A 17,841-nucleotide genomic window follows, 5' to 3' on the forward strand; every position below is an offset into this window, starting at 1 on the left:
CGGTCTCCTCGGGGAACGCGCACGTACACTCACGTAATGGTCTGTTTACGTCCAATCTGTGGAGTCGCTACTCTGCTGCTGCTACTGTGACCTGCTGCAGTTTAGTCAACGGGATATTATAGCTGGATAAAAATCCCATCGGGATTTAATATGATGCCGTTCCGATATATGTGTCCTCACGGTGCATAGAGTGACCCGGCAGAGGTCGTCATGGAGTAGCTGTAGTTGAGGGGCTTTGCTAAAGGCAGTACGACTGGGAGCAAAGAACTGGGACAGGGAGACTTTGGTGCTACTAACGTTAGCTAGCTGAGCAACTTAGCTAGACGTTTTTACTGCTGCGACAGGTATTATTACAAGTTGTTTTGTGTGTGTGTGTGTCGCTCCATGTGTTGTCTTCTTCTGGCCGTCAGCTCACTTTATATTGCTGTGTTTTCGTAGTTGTTATTGTTAGCGTTGGCGTTAGCCGTCAGCTGTCGTTGGCTGCTGCTAGCTAATGTGTAGCTATAGTTATTGCCTCCCAGTGGTGGAAAAAGTATTCCGATCTTTTAACGGTAAGTTGTATTTGCAAGACTGTAGTGGAAAAATATTCCAAAAATGTAAAGTCTGGAAAGAAAAAAACACACATTGCTCTTATTTGACTAGCGTTATTAAATGTGGTTTTTTTTATTCATAGAAATAACTGATCATTTAAGCCTTTCTACAAGAAGTAGAGTGATGAGAAAAGTATTTGCCCCCTTTCTGAGTTATTTTTTTCACTTTTGAAATCTTCAAAGAACTTTTAAAATGAGGCAAATATAATCTGAGGTAATACAAAGGACAGTTTTAAATGATGATTTAATTTATTCATGGCGTAAAGATATCCAAACCTAGCCGGCCCTGTGTGGACAAAAGTAATTGCCCTCTACAACCTTGATAACTTGTTACACCACCCTTGGAAGGATGAACCGCAATGAAGTCTAACTGGGAATGAGTCTTTCACATGTGGAGAAAATCTGTCCCACTCTTCTTTGCAGAATGATTTTAATACAACCACATAAGAAGGTTGTCAAGTATGAGCGACCAGTTTAAGATCATGCCAAAGCATCTTAATCTGGTTTCAGTCCAAAATTTTAGTAGGCTGGTCCAAAATCTTATTTTTTTGAGCCGTTAAGAGGCAGACTTGTTTATGTGTTTCAGATCCTGCTGCGTAACTCATGTTAATTATGCTTGAGCTCCATGGGACAAACTGATGACTTCACATTGTTCTTCAGGATTTTCTGGTAGAGAGCAGAATTCATTGTTCTATGAATTACAGCAAGAAGCCCTAGACCATCACACTACCACCACCGTTTTTCATTGTTGGCATGATGTTCTTTTTGTGAAATGCTGTGTTAGTCTTACATCAGATGTAACAGGACACAAACCTTCCAAAGGTTCAACTTTAGTGTATTTTTAGAGTGTTTATTTATTTATTTATTTCAAAAGTTCTGGGGTTTATTTAGATGTTCTTTGGCAAATGTGAGACATGCCTAAGACCTCCTGGATCAGTCATGGATGGGCTTTTGGCCAGCCTACCAAAATTACTCCACTCTGGTGAATGTTCACCACTGTTCCAAGTTTTCTTCCTTTGTGGTTAGTGGCTCTCACCGTGGTTCACTGGAGTCCCAAAGCCTTAGAAATGGACGTTAGTGACTGTTTTGATCATGTCATAATATGATGGTTTTTGAGGCCTTTTGGCCTACTTTACTTTGTCAGGCAGGTTACTCTTGTAATTTCTTGATTCAGTAGGTGTGGCAGTAATCAGACCAAAGTGTGGCAAGTGAAATTGAACTCAGATTTCCAAAAAAATGTGGTTAATTGGAGTTAATTCATGATTTAAAAAGGGTAACAATTCCGTTTTTACACAGGGCCAGGTAGAATTGGATAGCCCCCCCCCCCCCCTTAATAAATCAAGTAATTGTTTGCAAGAAATAAATCCAGAAGTCAGGCAAATGCAGCACTATAAATACTATAGTGCTTCTATGATAGTCAGTATTTTCTCTCCATTGCTGTCCTATAAGCAGAATAAATTATGCTATTTCTTGTCCTTGTCAAGAACAAACATTGTAGAAATAATACACAATACAAAGTATATATATATTAAGTAAGTATTATATAATGTAAAAGTTAGTATAAAATGGGTTTTTTTTCATGTACATTTTCATTAGCAGTTGGGGTTTTTTGTTTGTTTGTTTTTTATAAAATGTTGTAAAAAGGGTGTAAAATAGTGAATCTGTTATCATTTCCCACAAAGTGTCACAAACTTATCTTGTGAATAGCCAGCAGTTCAACCCAACTGACAAATTACTGACAGACACACACACTGACTAGCTGCATGACTTGCTTGTACAATATATAAAAATGTGTCCTTGTGGCGTGCTTTTATGCTTACTGTGGAATACCTTTCTTCCCAAAGGATGTTTTCAAAATAGACTGTCTTTTTTCCAGATTCATTTAGTAGTTTGAGATCCGTAAGGGATTCTCAAAGCAGCATGGCTCCCAAAGACATCATGACCAATTCCCATGCCAAATCTATCCTCAATGCAATGAACTCACTTCGCAAGAGCAACACACTCTGCGACATCACTCTGAGGGTGGAGAACACTGATTTTCCAGCTCACCGGATTGTCTTGGCTGCCTGCAGTGACTATTTTTGTGCCATGTTCACTAGCGAGGTAATAATGTTTGAAAAATAGATGTCCCAGTTACATTCCTGATGCACTCTTTTATGCTGTTTTTTTTTCTTTGTTGGCCTTTCTGGGTGTCTTAAGGTGGTGTTCCATTTGCCTAAAATGCAGGATGATTCTCAAAAGTAATCCTTCAAATAAATGTGTTCTTGTGGCTCTGTAGCTTGCAGAAAAGGGGAAATCTTTTGTCGACATTCAGGGGCTCACGGCATCCACTATGGAGATCTTGTTGGACTTTGTCTACACAGAGACTGTGCTTGTCACGGTGGAGAACGTACAAGAGCTGCTCCCTGCAGCGTGTTTGCTACAGCTCAAAGGTAAGTTCAGAGCTGTACCTTGATTTAAAAAGTTTCTAATAATTGTCTCTGGTTTTGACATTGTCTTCAGAAGCTTCTGTGTTTTGAGCTTTTATAACTTTGTTTAACATGTTAATATAACATAATATAATTATGTCTGTTTACCACAGTCTGCTGATACGAATTAGTGTGTATGGGTAAATGTGGCATATTTACAGTGTTCATGTTGATTAAAGTGCAGTGTTATGATTAAAGAATATAAACATAATGATTAAAGAGTTTGCTTAAGCCATCTTTTCTCATGACTGTAACCCCAGATCTTGAAATGTCTTATTCAGTGTCCTCAAAAATAAATTTTACCAGGTATTACAAGGTTTGAATTGTTTCCTCTTGCAGGCAGTAATGTATTAGTTTTAGCATGATTTAGGTCAGTTTATGTGTCTACCCAGTAGAATAAACTGGGTTGTTGTAATGTTGGATTTTGGAGTTTTAGTAAGCAGGCTTGTTGAAATAAGTCACTTTCGCAAACGTTAGTAACTGGGAAATTCATCCAGTTACAGATTTAAATGGATCATCTTTAATTCCCCAGTCCATTCATGCAACAACGTAAGGGCTTAATTTGAACCCCAGTTACGGCAGTGTAATCTATCAGTCATCCAGTGTTGTATTCAGTATTCATACCTTGTATGGCACCTGGAAAAATCCATGCATCCATCCATCTTCTGCCAGGATGAGTGGGCAGGAGAGCCCAGACCTCCCGCTCCCTGGCCGCCTCATCCAGCTCATCTTAGTGGACCCCATATAATCTTATATAAAATAAGATTATATGGGGTAAAACAAAAAAAATGACAGCGAATGTTGCAAAAATATATTTTTGTAGAGTGCATGAGTCTGTTTGTAATATTAATCATATCATCCAGAATTATTATAGTCTGCTGGGAACCGCAGAAAATGTGATGTAATAATTCTTTTTAGGCTTAATCATCAATTTAAAATTCTACTTTCTAATTTGGTTGGTGTGATAGTGAAATGTTTATTAAACAGTGGTACTATTCCATTAAAATGCTTTCTGCGTTTCCAAATTAAGAGAGAATTACATGCTGGTTTTTGAAAGAGTTAAGGCTACAAATGGTGCATGTGTGTACAAACCTATCTCCCTCTTCCCTAGGGGTGAAAAGAGCGTGTTGTGATTTTTTGGAGAGCCAACTCGATCCTTCCAACTGTCTGGGCATTCGAGACTTTGCAGAGACGCACAACTGCCTTGACCTGATGCAGGCCGCTGAGCTCTTCTCCCAGAAGCATTTCTCCGAGGTGGTTCAGCATGAGGAGTTCATGCTGCTGAGCCAGACAGAAGTGGAAAAGCTAATAAAATGTGACGAAATTCAGGTAGGAAAACTGCATGCAGGGAAGCTTGCTTCTCTTTAAAGATCTTTTTAAATGTGCTGTGAATGCTGCTTTGTGTTTTGTTGCTGGATGATGTAAAATTTGTAACTCCAAGCACCTGAAAGTTGCCTGGTAACGTTTTTGTCTGCATGAGAGTTAGCGATATAGTTTTGTATTTGTTTTTAATTCAGTTCCCTTTCAGTTACTTTCCAGAGTGGCTTTATTAGTTTCATTTTAGTTTCTGTAGTTTGAAAATATTTAATTTTAGTTTCCTTGGTTAGTATGAGTTATATGGAGGATATTTATCAGGGGGAAGATTTAGGGAAATCCAAACAGGCATTGACCCTGTGCACGAGAAAATGCTAACTTCCTGGTTTGAGACTGGATGTATGGTTGTACATTTCCGGTAGCTTTACTTTGCGGTCAATCGCTACTGCGAAGATATACTCCAAAATCATGTCCAAAACTCGAAAACGGAAAGATCGCGTTAAGTTACAAAGAGCAGAAGGTGGGAACACTCACCACTGTTGTGTCATAAAAAATCTAATGATCAATTTTGACGTTTAAAGAGTTTAGATCGATCAGTTGTTTACATCACTCAACACAAGCAGAACTGCATTACTGCAGCAGAAGACACATCGTCCACATTCAGAAGCACATCTCTGTATAGTGACTGGTCTTATGATTTAAACAGGCAAATGTTCAGCATTCAAACTACAGGTGAAGAATAGTCAAACCAGATGTTTCCCCGTTATGTTGATATCAGCTAGTCAAGTACACAAACAAACCGTTAACAAACCATGAAAAAAGCCACACAAAAAATGAATGATTGCTGGTAAGGGTTTCTATACATTAGTATTTACGAAGGGTATGTTGTGACTTACCTTCAAAATTACAGTGGTCCCTCGCTAATAACGCGGTTCACCTTTCACCTCGCTGTTTCACAGATTTTTTTTAGTGCAAGTTTGCACGTTTTTTTTACGTCACATTGTGTCCTGCGTCCTGATCGCTGCAGACGATCTCCTCCATGCCGTCTCTCCTGTACAGTACAGAATCGCTGCATCGATCGCTAGCAGTGTGACTCTGAAGTGCAGTACTGGATGTCCACAATATCCACCAAACGTTTTGCACCGTCAAAAAATAAAATTGGCTACTTGATTTCACCTATCGCTGGTTATTTTTAGAACATAACACCCGCGATAAACGAGGGACAGCTGAGAAATATAACATTTGAATCCCTTTTCTCTTTTGCTCTGAGGCGCAGGGGAAAAAATATCGACAAGTCGATGAATATCATTTACAGATATATTGGGTAAATGCCCAAGACATCTATAGAAATGTAAATCGCCGCTTGATTAATTCATTTGCTTAACTTGTTTTGGACCGTAAACAGGGTGTGAATAGGACACCGGAAACAAAGCTCCCCACAGGAGTTTCCGCACCGGAAGTAGCATATGCTAACGTGCACATAGTCAATTGCAGTTCAAACATGACTTTTTGTGAAGGCTGTTGCGTCACAGTTACATAGACATTGTATATCTACAAATGCACTAAAGCCTCATCAGACAGTTTATATAGATTTTACTAAAATAAACTAAAATGAGGACATTTCCACTTTATTTTTATTTTGTTTTTAGTTCATTTTGCAAGTTCACAAAGTTTTATTTCAGTTAAGTGTGATAACTTTAGTCTGCAGTACTACTGAAATAGTTAAATTTCAGTCTAAGATCCCTGAAACAAATAGTTGATTTAATGTAAATTGAGCTTGACTTTCACAGCTTCTATAATATCTGTCAACAATCTAAGCGCCAAAAATGAAAAGCAAGTATAAACCTGCTACAGAATCAGTCTGTGACCTCCCCCCCCAACAACCCAACCACCCAAGTTCCAGTCAGTGTTGTGGATTGACCTGACAATGAAATTGCAGAGAAGTGAATCTGATTTAAGTTTGGCTTTGTGCTCAGGAAATTCCTGTTTCCCAACCACATACCCCGCTTTGTGAAAACATAGTTATTATCACATGATGATTTATAGATCACAAGTTCTGTCAAATTGTCTTTCCTGTCATATTTGTTGTTTTTAAAATAAAACCAGACCATACATGTAAATCGTAGTCACGCATAATTTGCCTTCAGTTAAAGTTTTCTGTCATCTTTGAGGATTTGAAGTTTATTTTAGCAGACTGCGCTGTTTCACCTTTGTACATTTTGTCTTTGCAGTTGCAGAAGTCTCTTGAATTGTTGCCACTAGTCTTGCCACAAGTAATTATGTTTATTGAAAAAAAGCTTGCATCAAAAATCAGTCTTTTGCAATAGTTCAATTGCAGCTGTTAGCAAATCCTTCAGTGTTGTGTAGATTTACTATCAGGTGTTATTACTGTATATGTTGTTGGTATGCAGGTGGACTCGGAGGAGCCTGTATTCGAGGCCGTGTTAAATTGGGTCAAACACAACCGCAAAGAGCGGGAGCCCTACCTGCCAGACATGCTGGAGTTTGTTCGGATGCCGCTGCTGACCCCCCGCTACATTACAGATGTCATTGATACTGAGGTGAGCCAGGCGACGCTTTGTGGGTTGTTGTGTAATCACATGCCAAGCCTCCTATGAAAGATTTTTCTGTCAAGTTTTATCACACCGTAATTAAGCAAGTTTTTACTCGTCTTAGCCTCTCATTCGGTGTAGCCTGCCATGTCGAGACCTTGTTGATGAAGCCAAGAAATTCCACTTAAGACCGGAGCTGAGGAGTGAGATGCAAGGCCCACGCACACAAGCCAGATTAGGTAGGAATCCAGTTTTCAACTGCACTTTAGCTAAATACTTGTCTTGTAGACAGAAGCTTTGTAAAATACGTTACTTTCTTTTAAGGTGCCAAAGAAGTCCTGCTGGTTATCGGTGGGTTTGGCAGCCAGCAGTCACCAATAGACATAGTTGAAAAATATGATCCCAAAACTCAAGAGTGGACCTTTCTGCCTGTAAGTATTAATTTGATGCATGTATTTGGCTGTTGAACCAGGGGTGTCAAACATGCAGTGCAAAGTGTGAACGTGTTATTGAACTCATAAATTGCTTCCAATTTGTCAATGAAATGCAAGGTTTTTCATGATGCCCACATTACACAAGAAATGGACAGAAAATTAAATGTGAAGTTGTTTGAATCATGAACACATGAAATCCTCTTCAGAAACGAAAACTGTACAGCTTTGATCTGTAAAGTGAAATATTGTATCACTTAAATCACTTTAAGCATATTTGCACTGCACAAGACAAAATGTGGATTGCAGAACACTGGACATTATATTCTTCATTTCCAGTTAATACTTGTACAGCTGCTGTTATTGTGTATATATTTATTTATATTTCTTCATACATTCTTATATAGTTCTATACTGTGTATTGTGTATTTTGTTGTACAGTTATTTTATTTTCAACTTTAATTTATATATTTTATCTTATTCTTTCCCAGTTAAATTTACCCTTCATTCTAATTTGTGTTGTACAGTTATTTCATTTTTAACCTTAATTTATATTTTATTCCGTCCTAGTTAAATTTACCCTTTTTAATTTTTCATATTTATTTCCTATCTTATTCATAGCCTTTTCCTTTTTGTTTTCTTTAGGTCACGAGCAGTTGTCCAAGCATTTCACTACATATCGTACTGTGTATGACTGTGTACGTGACAAATAAAATTTGAATTTGAATTTGAAATAGATGTTTATTAAGACATCTCATGCTTTTCAGCACCTGTTTTGTAAATCGATAACTTAATAAAGAATAAAAAATAACCTTTAAAATTAAAATGACTTCTACAGAATACAGTATTTTCTAATGGCTGGTAAATTTGTGAGGGTGTAGGGTGTTAAGGGTTGTCTTTTACTCAGGCTTCTGCTTTCAGCTTTCTTATATCTCAAAATGGCAAAAGTTGTTCTAAAAGCAAGTTTGAACACCTCTTTTTTGCAGTTATTGTGAAGAATTATCTAAATTTACTTTAATTACAGTGATAACAAGTATAGTGAAAAGCAGCTCGGCTTAAAGAGTTTCCTGTCTTTCCCCAAACATCGGATTTTGAAAAGCTTTTTCCCTGGAAGATAGATTTCTACTATCATCTTTGCTTTGAAAAGAATTCTAATAGATTTCAGTTCACGTGTCTTTTGCTCTGCCTCTGGTTCATGTCTGCAGAGTTGATTTCTTTTTAGTTATAATGCAATGCCCACTGTAGATTAAATTAGACTGTATGTGGCCCATGAACTCAAATGAGTTTGACACTTGTGTCTTAAACAGAATATTGCACGGAAAAGGCGTTACGTGGCCACCGTTTCTTTGCACGATCGAGTCTATGTGATCGGGGGCTATGACGGCCGGTCGCGGCTCAGCTCCGTGGAGTGCCTGGACTACACAGCGGATGAGGACGGTGTTTGGTACACCGTCGCAACCATGAATGTTCGGCGAGGCCTTGCTGGAGCTACAACACTTGGAGGTCAGAGACATTCTATGCTCAGTGAGCTTAGTCCCTTCTCTGAAATCGCCTGTGATTTTCTTTGTCCATCTCCATTTTTCATGTTTAATGAGAGAGCTGTGTTGTTATTGGCTCTTGACAGATATGATCTATGTTGCTGGTGGCTTCGATGGCAGTCGGCGTCATACCAGCATGGAGCGATATGATCCAAACATCGACCAGTGGAGCATGCTGGGTGATATGCAGACAGCTAGAGAAGGAGCTGGTTTGGTGGTGGCCAGCGGGCTTATATACTGTCTAGGTATGGAGGCAAAAATACACAGTCATCAAAATTTGATTATCACATGGGCCCAAATATTAACCTGAAAACCAGCATAGACTGTATATAAAAGGTAGACATAGACCTATAACCCTTGACTGTTTCATCCGTCAACATCTGGATGTTTTCATATCGTAATGATTTATGAAAATCATCACGAAAATCAGCGTGGTCATTGATTTCAGTGACTGCATTAGGGTGCAAACACTGGGGGCTACAGGCAAAGCACAGATTTGTTTTTCATTTGTTCAGCTTTTGCTCCAATGCACAGTCATGCGTTTCTGACATCTAATGAGCCTTCAAACTCTCATATCTGATACTTAAAACATGGTTTTCTTGATTGTATTTTATCATTATGTGAAGTAGGGAACCTTTCACAAAGCAGTTCCTGGTTTATATTTGTTGTGTTTTGCCTTTTCCCTTTTTTTTTTCTTTAAAATCTTCTTAAACAATCAGTGCGTTTCATTTTCAAATTTGCAAAATTCAAGGGGCACCCTATGCTCAGATTACCCCTTAAGCAGAAGTTTTCCATGTTGTGATGACTGAGTACAAAAAAGTAGTCACTATGACTGAAAATGCACACGTCAAACTATTATGGCTAGTGCTGTGTGACTGAGGATGGAGTTTTTGTTGTTGGTTTTGTACAGTTAATTCTTCTTTTTCATCCATTTACTTTGTTCTGATTTTTATTTTCATTGACTGGAAAATTTAGCAAGCCTGTATAGGTGGAACAGAAAAGTTGGAAATGCTGGGTGTTGATTTGCGCTGAAGCTACAGGTCACCAGTGTGTAGCTCTGCATATTTGATTTAGGTTTTCACATCAGATGCCCTTCCTGACGCAACCCTCCCAGAGGTTTGTCTCTCCTCTTGGTCTCAGCTAAAGTCATAACACCTACATTTCATCGATCTTTTTGACTCTAGCGAAGATGGTATTCTAAGAAACGAACACACGTTGTATTCTTTAAGACTTTAAACTAGCAATTGAGACCATAAACTCATCAAGAAAGGGTAGGCTGGGGTCAGAGATCACTTGAGCAGTAGACATTTGAAGCAAATCATGAAGCAACTACCATTTTATACATACAGTATGTGATTATAAGACTAATTCTCACCCTCCTTTCCTTTTATTTATAACAATGAAAGCATGAAGTAAAACCATTTTAACATAGTCAGTTGTTCTGAAACACTCTACCATCAGTTTCGTGGAAGCTGTCTTCATTTTCTCCAGCAATAACCATTTCACAGGCATGTCTTTTAGAGCTCCTTGTCGTTTATGACAGTAGTAATTCTTGGCTGTTCACCTAAAGAGTTTATCCAAAGTTGGTTTCCCTCAGAAGATGTCAGGAGGCAGTTTGTACTCAGTCATTGGACTCCTCTCAAAAACTCCTACAGGATAAATTACTTTGATAGCTGACTAACTCTGACAGACACATTAAGGCTGCAAGCAACCCACAATGCAATGAGAACTCCATGTTTTCCAGTGCAGGCAAATATAAAAACTGAGTTATCATTTCGTCTTTGTTTCGTGTCAGAAAAACTATGTTAATGCGTCTTTTTTTCTGGCTGGTTTTTCGGTTAATCATGTGGTTCATAACTTTTTAGAAATTAGGGAAAGTAGGCATAGCCATAACGTTAGCGTTTTGGTTAAGATTTCTTTAGAAAACGGCTTATATTCTCCTTCTGACCTCAAAGGTAATCTCTGCTTTAGCTCATAAAATAAACCAAAAAGATTTTTTACGTCATATACAAGGTGCACGTAGCTTCTGGGTCTGAAAAGTGAAACCTGTCCCTGATTCCCTTTAGAAAGAAATTAGATTTTACCGTAGTGAATGGAAAAACAGACCTCAGCTTTCCTGATGTGTGCCCTCAGTCAGTCTTTATGTTTGCATGTGCATGCAAAGCATAATGTTTGTTAGGATGACATAGCAGAAGGCGCTTTTAAGTGGGCCTGTCAAGTTGGTACAAAATGAGCGTTTTAAAAAGTTAAGATGGCGAGTGTCAAAACGCTCAGCTTGAGTCTTCACAATAAAGAATTTACAAGCCAGTAGGAGACATCACAGTCTTTAGTTAGAACTCTGTTGAACAGCAGCATAAACAAGCTCATCATGATTAGTTTTCTGACCATCCATTTCTTGACAGGTGGCTATGATGGGCTAAACATCCTGAATTCGGTGGAGCGGTATGACCCACACACAGGCCACTGGACTAGTGTCACACCCATGGCCACCAAACGGTCAGGTAGGTAATAAAACATCAGGGATGCGCCAATCAATCTTTTTTCCAGTTTGGATACATTACCGATGGCTTGGTTTTGACTTTCTGCTGACATCGAGTACCAATCCACTGCAAGTTATTGTCTCCTAATTTCAGCTGCTCCCTTGTTTTGGGTTCCCACAGTAGATCATCTTCCTCCATCTCACCTATTCCTAGCATCCTCCTCTGTCACACCAACCCTCTGCATGTCCTCCTTCACTACACCCATTAACCCCCTCTGTGGGCTTTTTTTCCTCTTGCTTGGCAGCTCCATATTCAACATCCTTTGTCATGTGTATCTATTATCCTTTCTCTGCACATGCCCATGGATTGGTATTTATTTAAAAATAAAACATAAACAGGGACCATGTTATTTTCCTCATTTGTAAAATTATTTATTTAATATTTCTAAAAGCTTCCAATCAAATGTTAATCTAAACTTAAAGACAGTGAAAGTGATTGAGCAAGAGATGCTGGTTTTGAAAGGTTTTTTTTGTGTTTCAGTCATGTTAACAGACTTGACCACAGTGTGCTGCTGACTACAAAAAAAAAAACGGCAAAAATTTGAAGTTGCAAGTTCAGGCAGCACGGTGGCACGGTGGTTAGCACTGGTGCCGCACAGCAAGAAGGTCCTGAGTTCAATTCCACCATCAGGCTGGGGTCTTTCTGTGTGGAGTTTGCATGTTCTCCCCGTGTTTGCGTGGGTTCTCTCTGGGTACTCCGGCTTCCTCCCACCGTCCAAAGACATGCAACTTGTGGGGATAGGTTAATTGGATAATCCAAATTGCCACTAGGTGTGAATGTGCGAGTGAATGTGAGTGTGAACGGTTGTCTGTCCCTATGTGTTAGCCCTGCGACAGACTGGCGACCTGTCCAGGGTGTACCCTGCCTCTCGCCCAATGACAGCTGGGATAGGCTCCAGCGCCCCCCGCGACCCTGAAAAGGACAAGCGGAAGCGAATGGATGGATGGATGGATGGATGGATGGATGGAAGTTCAGGCATATAACAAGAAGCTGTTGGAGTGGGAAGCACGCATCTCCTCCAGACAGCTGACCTTTTGCTGTTTCCTTGATGCTTTGTTAGCTCTCCCATTCACACTGCTGCTGATGCATGGTGTAGTAAACACAGAACATCATACATAAAATGGGCCACTGTCACAGATACTCAGTACAACTTTTTGAGCTATGGTCACACTGATATCCGATCCAAATTCCTGCGAGCTGTGCTGCTGTCTGTTGACGCCTTCCTGCTGTTTCCAGGGGCCGGTGTGGCTTTGCTCAATGACCACATTTATGTAGTGGGAGGGTTTGATGGCGTTTCACACCTTGACTCCGTCGAAGTCTACAACATCAGAACAGACTACTGGACCACTGTAGCCAGTATGACGACTCCTCGGTGTTATGTAGGAGCCACCGTTCTCCGAGGGCGACTCTACGCCATCGCCGGGTAAGAAAGAGTTCCATTGCTGTGGCAATAGTCCTAAAGGGGTTTTACTTAATACAGCGCTCACATATGATATGAATATTGGTAGGCTTTTGGGTTATTGTGCCTTCTTTCCATGTAGACTATGAAGTGAAACCAGTTTCAATAGATTATCGTTATTCTCATAGTATAAATGCTTTCTGAAGGAATGGTCTGTCAAGTCTACTGACTGCTTTTTGTCCCAGTGATAACACGAGGAATCCCTTCACGCTGTGTGGAGAAACACAAGTAGAGAATGTAGCACTAAAAAAACAACTTTTGAGCACTCAGGCTTCGACTGAGCCTCAGAATGTATTTTTACAGAGATTATGGGTTTTGTTCCTGATTTTACTCAGCATAGAGCAGCTGGTGTACAGAAAGAATGTCCCATAGCTCCTTGCATACAGTGCGCACATTAATAGTAAAGAATAGATCACATATGTATTTTCAGCAAGTCTGCACACAGACATGAGAATTTTAATGATTGCATAAAGGAAATGTTTTTTTAACATGAATGCATAATGTAATCCCACCATATTCCATTTATCTTGGGTCAGACCCCAGTTTATTATAGTTACTGAAACAATACCGCATCCTTAGAAAAATAATTACAATTAAAACATGCTTTAGTTTTAGTATATTTGTTCAAAAATGTAAGCACAACAAACATTAGGAGGACATTATGTTTACTCAAACTGGAGTGCCCACATGGTTGTGAGCCATGTGTTCGTATTGTAATACAGGTTCTGACCTTCTTGAGTCATGCTCATGACGAATAGTCCCAGAACAGAAAAACTAAACTGACACTTAAACTAAACATATTCAAACCGTAAAAGCTCAACTTAAAACAAGCACGTCGACTCTGGAAACGTTGTGAAAGTAAACTGAACTGAAAAGAAAACGGTAAAGCTGAGCAAAAATGTGAACTAATACAAACTGAGGTTGAGATCACATTAGCGGGTTCAGCCTGGTCATTAATTTCAGAGACTGCAGTGGAGATGCAAACACTGGAAGCTACGGGCAAAGCACACAGATTTGTTTATTTTTTCATTTGTTCATTTTTTTCTGCAATGCACAGTCGTGTTTCATAGTATATTAACAGTAGTTTCTTGACATCTAATTAACCTTCAAACTCGCTCATCTGATACTTATAAACATTGTTTCCTTGATTGTATTTTCTCAAGATAAAAAACTTTTTACCAAAGCAGTCCCTGCTTTGTCTTTGTTGTGTTTTGCCTTTTCCTTTTTTTCTTCCCTTCTAGCATTTCAGTGTAATTAAAATCTTCTTCTTAAACATTCAGTGCATTTCATTTTCAGAATTCCCCAAAGTGACAAAGCAAAGGCATCTGTAAGTGGTTTAAATTCAGAGCAACTTGGAAACAACTGGGGGCTCTAACAGGACAATGAGCCCAAACCCTAACATCATACAACATATATTTGAGCCTCCATGTATACTTTTAGCCCTGTAAGGACCCTGACTAGAGAAATTAAAAAACACTTGTGCACCCAAATCTTGTTATTATAGTCATTAAAGATGTATGCTATACAAAAATGCCACCCTGATAAAGAACCAATAACCAAAATCATTAAAAGTCCCAAATTACCACAACATTCATGCGCACAATGAGTGCATGCAATCTTTTGACTTTAACTGTACATTAGTGATATTTGAGCAGCAGTTACTACTGTGTTTTCATATTTGTTCTTCATGGTACTAATGTACGCAGACAGCTGTAGACACAACGTGTTTCAGGGTTGAAGGTGAATTGTCTGATTTAACTTAGAATCGGTACAGCATTCTGCAGCAAGCTTGTCAGACAGTAGTAATGTGATCTTGTTCAGTGGCTTCACTCAGCTCTGTTTCCTGCTGTGTTTCAAACTCTCAGTTCCTCTCCATTTCTCCAGATATGACGGGAACTCTCTCCTCAGCAGTATCGAATGTTACGACCCAGTTATCGACTCTTGGGAAGTTGTTACCTCGATGGCGACCCAGCGGTGTGACGCGGGCGTTTGTGTTCTACGAGAAAAGTGACGTTTGCCAAGAACCACAAGAGGAAAAGCAAGCGGGAGGGCAGGCTGCTAAACTGCGCTTAAATGCCTCTAAAACACAGCCGCAAAGGGAGATGTCTGTTCACCAGTATTCAAATAGATACCCTCAAAAGATTATGAAGCGCAGCAGTTTGGGCCGCCTCCTCCAAAGGACGGTTAACCCTCCGCGACTCGGACCGTGCTACAGAGATTCAGCTTCACCGTGGTAGACTTACCTCAAAAGAGGCCTCCAAGGAGCCCATCAGGACATGCATGACTCTCTTCTGTGGTACTTGTGTCTGTCGTTACCTGTGAGATTATTTTTTCATTTTGTCTTCAAAGTGCAATATATTTCTACTCATGATGAGAAAACAAAATACAATGGAGCAGATTCAGGCTCCAGTTGCTGCTATATGCCTTATGACATTGGCCTACATCAAGCGGTGAGCATCCATGTTGCCTCCCATTTGACTTTGATGATCGTTGCCCTACATTAGCTTGTTATCGGGTGAACTCATTTGGCATTTGCAACGTCGTTAATGAGTCAGTAATTCAACCCCTACCCGTAAACAGTGCTTTTTAATTAAAATAACTTTAATATGTTTCATACATATTCTCTCTCTCTCTCAGAAGATATATTTAGAGATGTTTTTGTTTTAGAAAATGACTGATTTGTACCCATTGGTTCTTGATTCATTTGTTCCTCGATTTGGCAACTTTGAAAATTCAAGTATGAGGTGCTTGTGATTTATTTTTCTTTCCTCAGAGTATAGATTTGGATGTAAATGTATGATACACTCCTAACATCACTGTTGCCTGGGAAGTAAATAAACACATTGAGAACCAGTTAAGATTATCTGTGATACATCTGAACCCCCTGTTGACAGGGAAGACAATTTGCTGAGGAAGGTTCATGACTTAATGCGAGCCACATTGAAATCTTCTAAATCAGCGGTCCCCAACCTTTTTTGCGCCACGGACCGGTTTATGTCCGACAATATTTTCACGGACCGACATTTAAGGTGTTGCGGATAAATACAACAAAATAAAACCAGCACTGGTACCAAAAAAAAAATTATTCATAACACATGGGAAAAGACCCAAGGAAACCAGGTTAACGATAAAAACGTTAAAAAAATAATGATAAAAACCCTGAAAACCATGAATATCACACCCGAGCCTCAACTCTTGCAGTCCGGTACCAAACAACTCACGGACCGGTACCAGTACCCCAACCGTCCGTGGCCCGGGGGTTGGGGCCCGCTGTTCTAAATACTGAGAAGAGTATTTGCTTCCTTCATTACCTTTAGAAGAGGATACATTGGACCGTTCTTTATAAAAGGAAAAGCGATAATGCTGTTCCACAGCTCATAAAAGTGCACCATCTGTCATTGTTCAAAAAAATCAGTGATTTTTTTTATACCCCACTATCACATGTAAAGCTTCACAGAGATTCACGGGCATAGAAACAGATTTGGTAAATGCACTGGTTCTTATATATAGCGCTTTTCTACTCAAAGTGCTTCACAAAACTCGTTCATTCACCCAATCACTTTTTAGTGATTTTTAGACAGTTTTTAGTGCTGTCTAACTAACATTCATACACACAGTCACACTCCAATAAATGCATCGGAGAGCAACCTGGGGTTAGTACCTTCCCAAGGATATTTGACATGCAGACTGGAGCAGCCTAGGATCAAACCACCAACCTTCCGGTTAGTAGGTGACTTGCTTTACCTCCTGAGCTACAGCCACCCCAGATTTAAAACCTATCAACTGACAGGTGGCACAGATCACATAAATATTAATTAGGAATGCTTTTTCCATTTCACTTCAGACATATTTTAAACTTTCAAACCCCTTAAAGCCACAGGTGAGCTGTGAAATTATCATATTATGACTCAATGTCTTAAATTTTTGCCTTACACAAAGAACATAAAATATATATTTAAAAAATGAATGTGAAATATTTAAATGATCATGAAAGTTGAATAAAATTCTATTTGCACTAGTTCTGTTTTTGCTCTATTGTTGCCTTTGCAATCATTGATTATTCCAACTTAAGTCACAGAAAGCTTTAATAACAACTGGATCATCTCTCTAGCAGGAAGAGAAAATAATGTGCGGACAGGATGAGCAAAAAATCTCAATGTGACAAACATTTCATTTCACTTTCAGGCTCTTTATTCATCTGTCTTTAAAAAAGAAGTTACTTTTCTAGTTAGGTGATGTTTTTCACCTATGGTTCTCTGTTATGTCTTGTGTGGAACAGCACAGTGAACCTATGTCAACGATCTCTGCCTTCATTTCATTAAGACACCTAGTGTAACTGAAATCACTGCACAGCACGCTTTTCCAACTCCTTATAAAATCTCCTTAACACCTTTCCCTGACCAAGTTTTGGAAAAATGATTTGGAAAAAGAGGTAGGAGGCAATTTTTAGCTTATCTGGCTGAAGGACTGATGAGCTTATGCAACTGCGAGGGAACATCATATAACCAACAAGAGCGCTCAGAGACCAGCACCTCCCCCCTCCGAAGAGCAAGGTCTATACTAAAACGTTGATGTTTTTATTGCAACATGCTGATGTCTGACCTTTGACCTATGACCTTGAAGCATTACATACTAAATATGTGATGCTTAATGGTGTATTGTATTATCTTTGCCCATATGATTTGAACAGAATTGGCTGAAATCTTTGGCCTTTATAAGCTATAAAACATTATATTTTTAAGATATAAGATTAAGATTTAAGATTTTGTAAAACTTTATGGCATCATTGTGACATAGGGCATTGTACTAAAATGTGTTGTACAGCTCTCTCCATGCCTTTTCATATGATATATTATTCGATATGGTCTCTTGGAATTGTTTTTCAAGGTCAACCTTGTCCTTGGGCACTAACAATGTAGGTCAAGGCCAAATGCTTAGCCAACCTAGGT

The 17,841-nt window shown here is 39.2% G+C and overlaps 1 protein-coding gene across 4 annotated transcripts; it reads left to right on the top strand.

Annotated features, from left to right (window-relative positions):
* Positions 1-38: 38 nt before the first annotated feature.
* On the top strand, positions 39-15,745 carry klhl12 (kelch-like family member 12). 4 transcript variants are annotated; one of them, XM_080295008.1, is made up of 12 exons: positions 42-551; positions 2,467-2,693; positions 2,869-3,022; positions 4,170-4,387; positions 6,784-6,933; positions 7,049-7,163; positions 7,249-7,355; positions 8,663-8,858; positions 8,980-9,138; positions 11,296-11,394; positions 12,670-12,856; positions 14,777-15,745. In XM_080295008.1, the coding sequence occupies exons 1-12, from the start codon at positions 494-496 to the stop codon at positions 14,901-14,903; spliced, it is 1,797 nt and encodes a 598-aa protein (XP_080151134.1). In that variant the 5' UTR covers positions 42-493; the 3' UTR covers positions 14,904-15,745. The 4 variants fall into 4 exon arrangements, with proteins under 4 accessions (XP_080151135.1, XP_080151134.1, XP_080151132.1 ...); XM_080295007.1 differs by lacking the exon at positions 12,670-12,856 and having other exon boundaries at positions 45-344; positions 439-551; XM_080295009.1 differs by lacking the exon at positions 12,670-12,856 and having other exon boundaries at positions 39-344.
* The last annotated feature ends 2,096 nt before the right edge of the window (positions 15,746-17,841 follow it).

The sequence above is a fragment of the Astatotilapia calliptera genome, chromosome 20 (genome assembly GCF_964374335.1).
Source record: "Astatotilapia calliptera chromosome 20, fAstCal68.1, whole genome shotgun sequence".
NCBI classification, from domain to species: Eukaryota; Metazoa; Chordata; class Actinopteri; order Cichliformes; family Cichlidae; genus Astatotilapia; species Astatotilapia calliptera.

Coding starts and splice junctions, on each gene's coding strand:
- klhl12 (XM_080295006.1), top strand. CDS start 494: ATGTGTAGCTATAGTTATTGCCTCCCAGTGGTGGAAAAAGTATTCCGA. Junction 3,023..4,169: donor GTGTTTGCTACAGCTCAAAG/GTAAGTTCAGAG, acceptor CCTCTTCCCTAG/GGGTGAAAAGAGCGTGTTGT. Junction 4,388..6,783: donor TAAAATGTGACGAAATTCAG/GTAGGAAAACTG, acceptor GTTGGTATGCAG/GTGGACTCGGAGGAGCCTGT.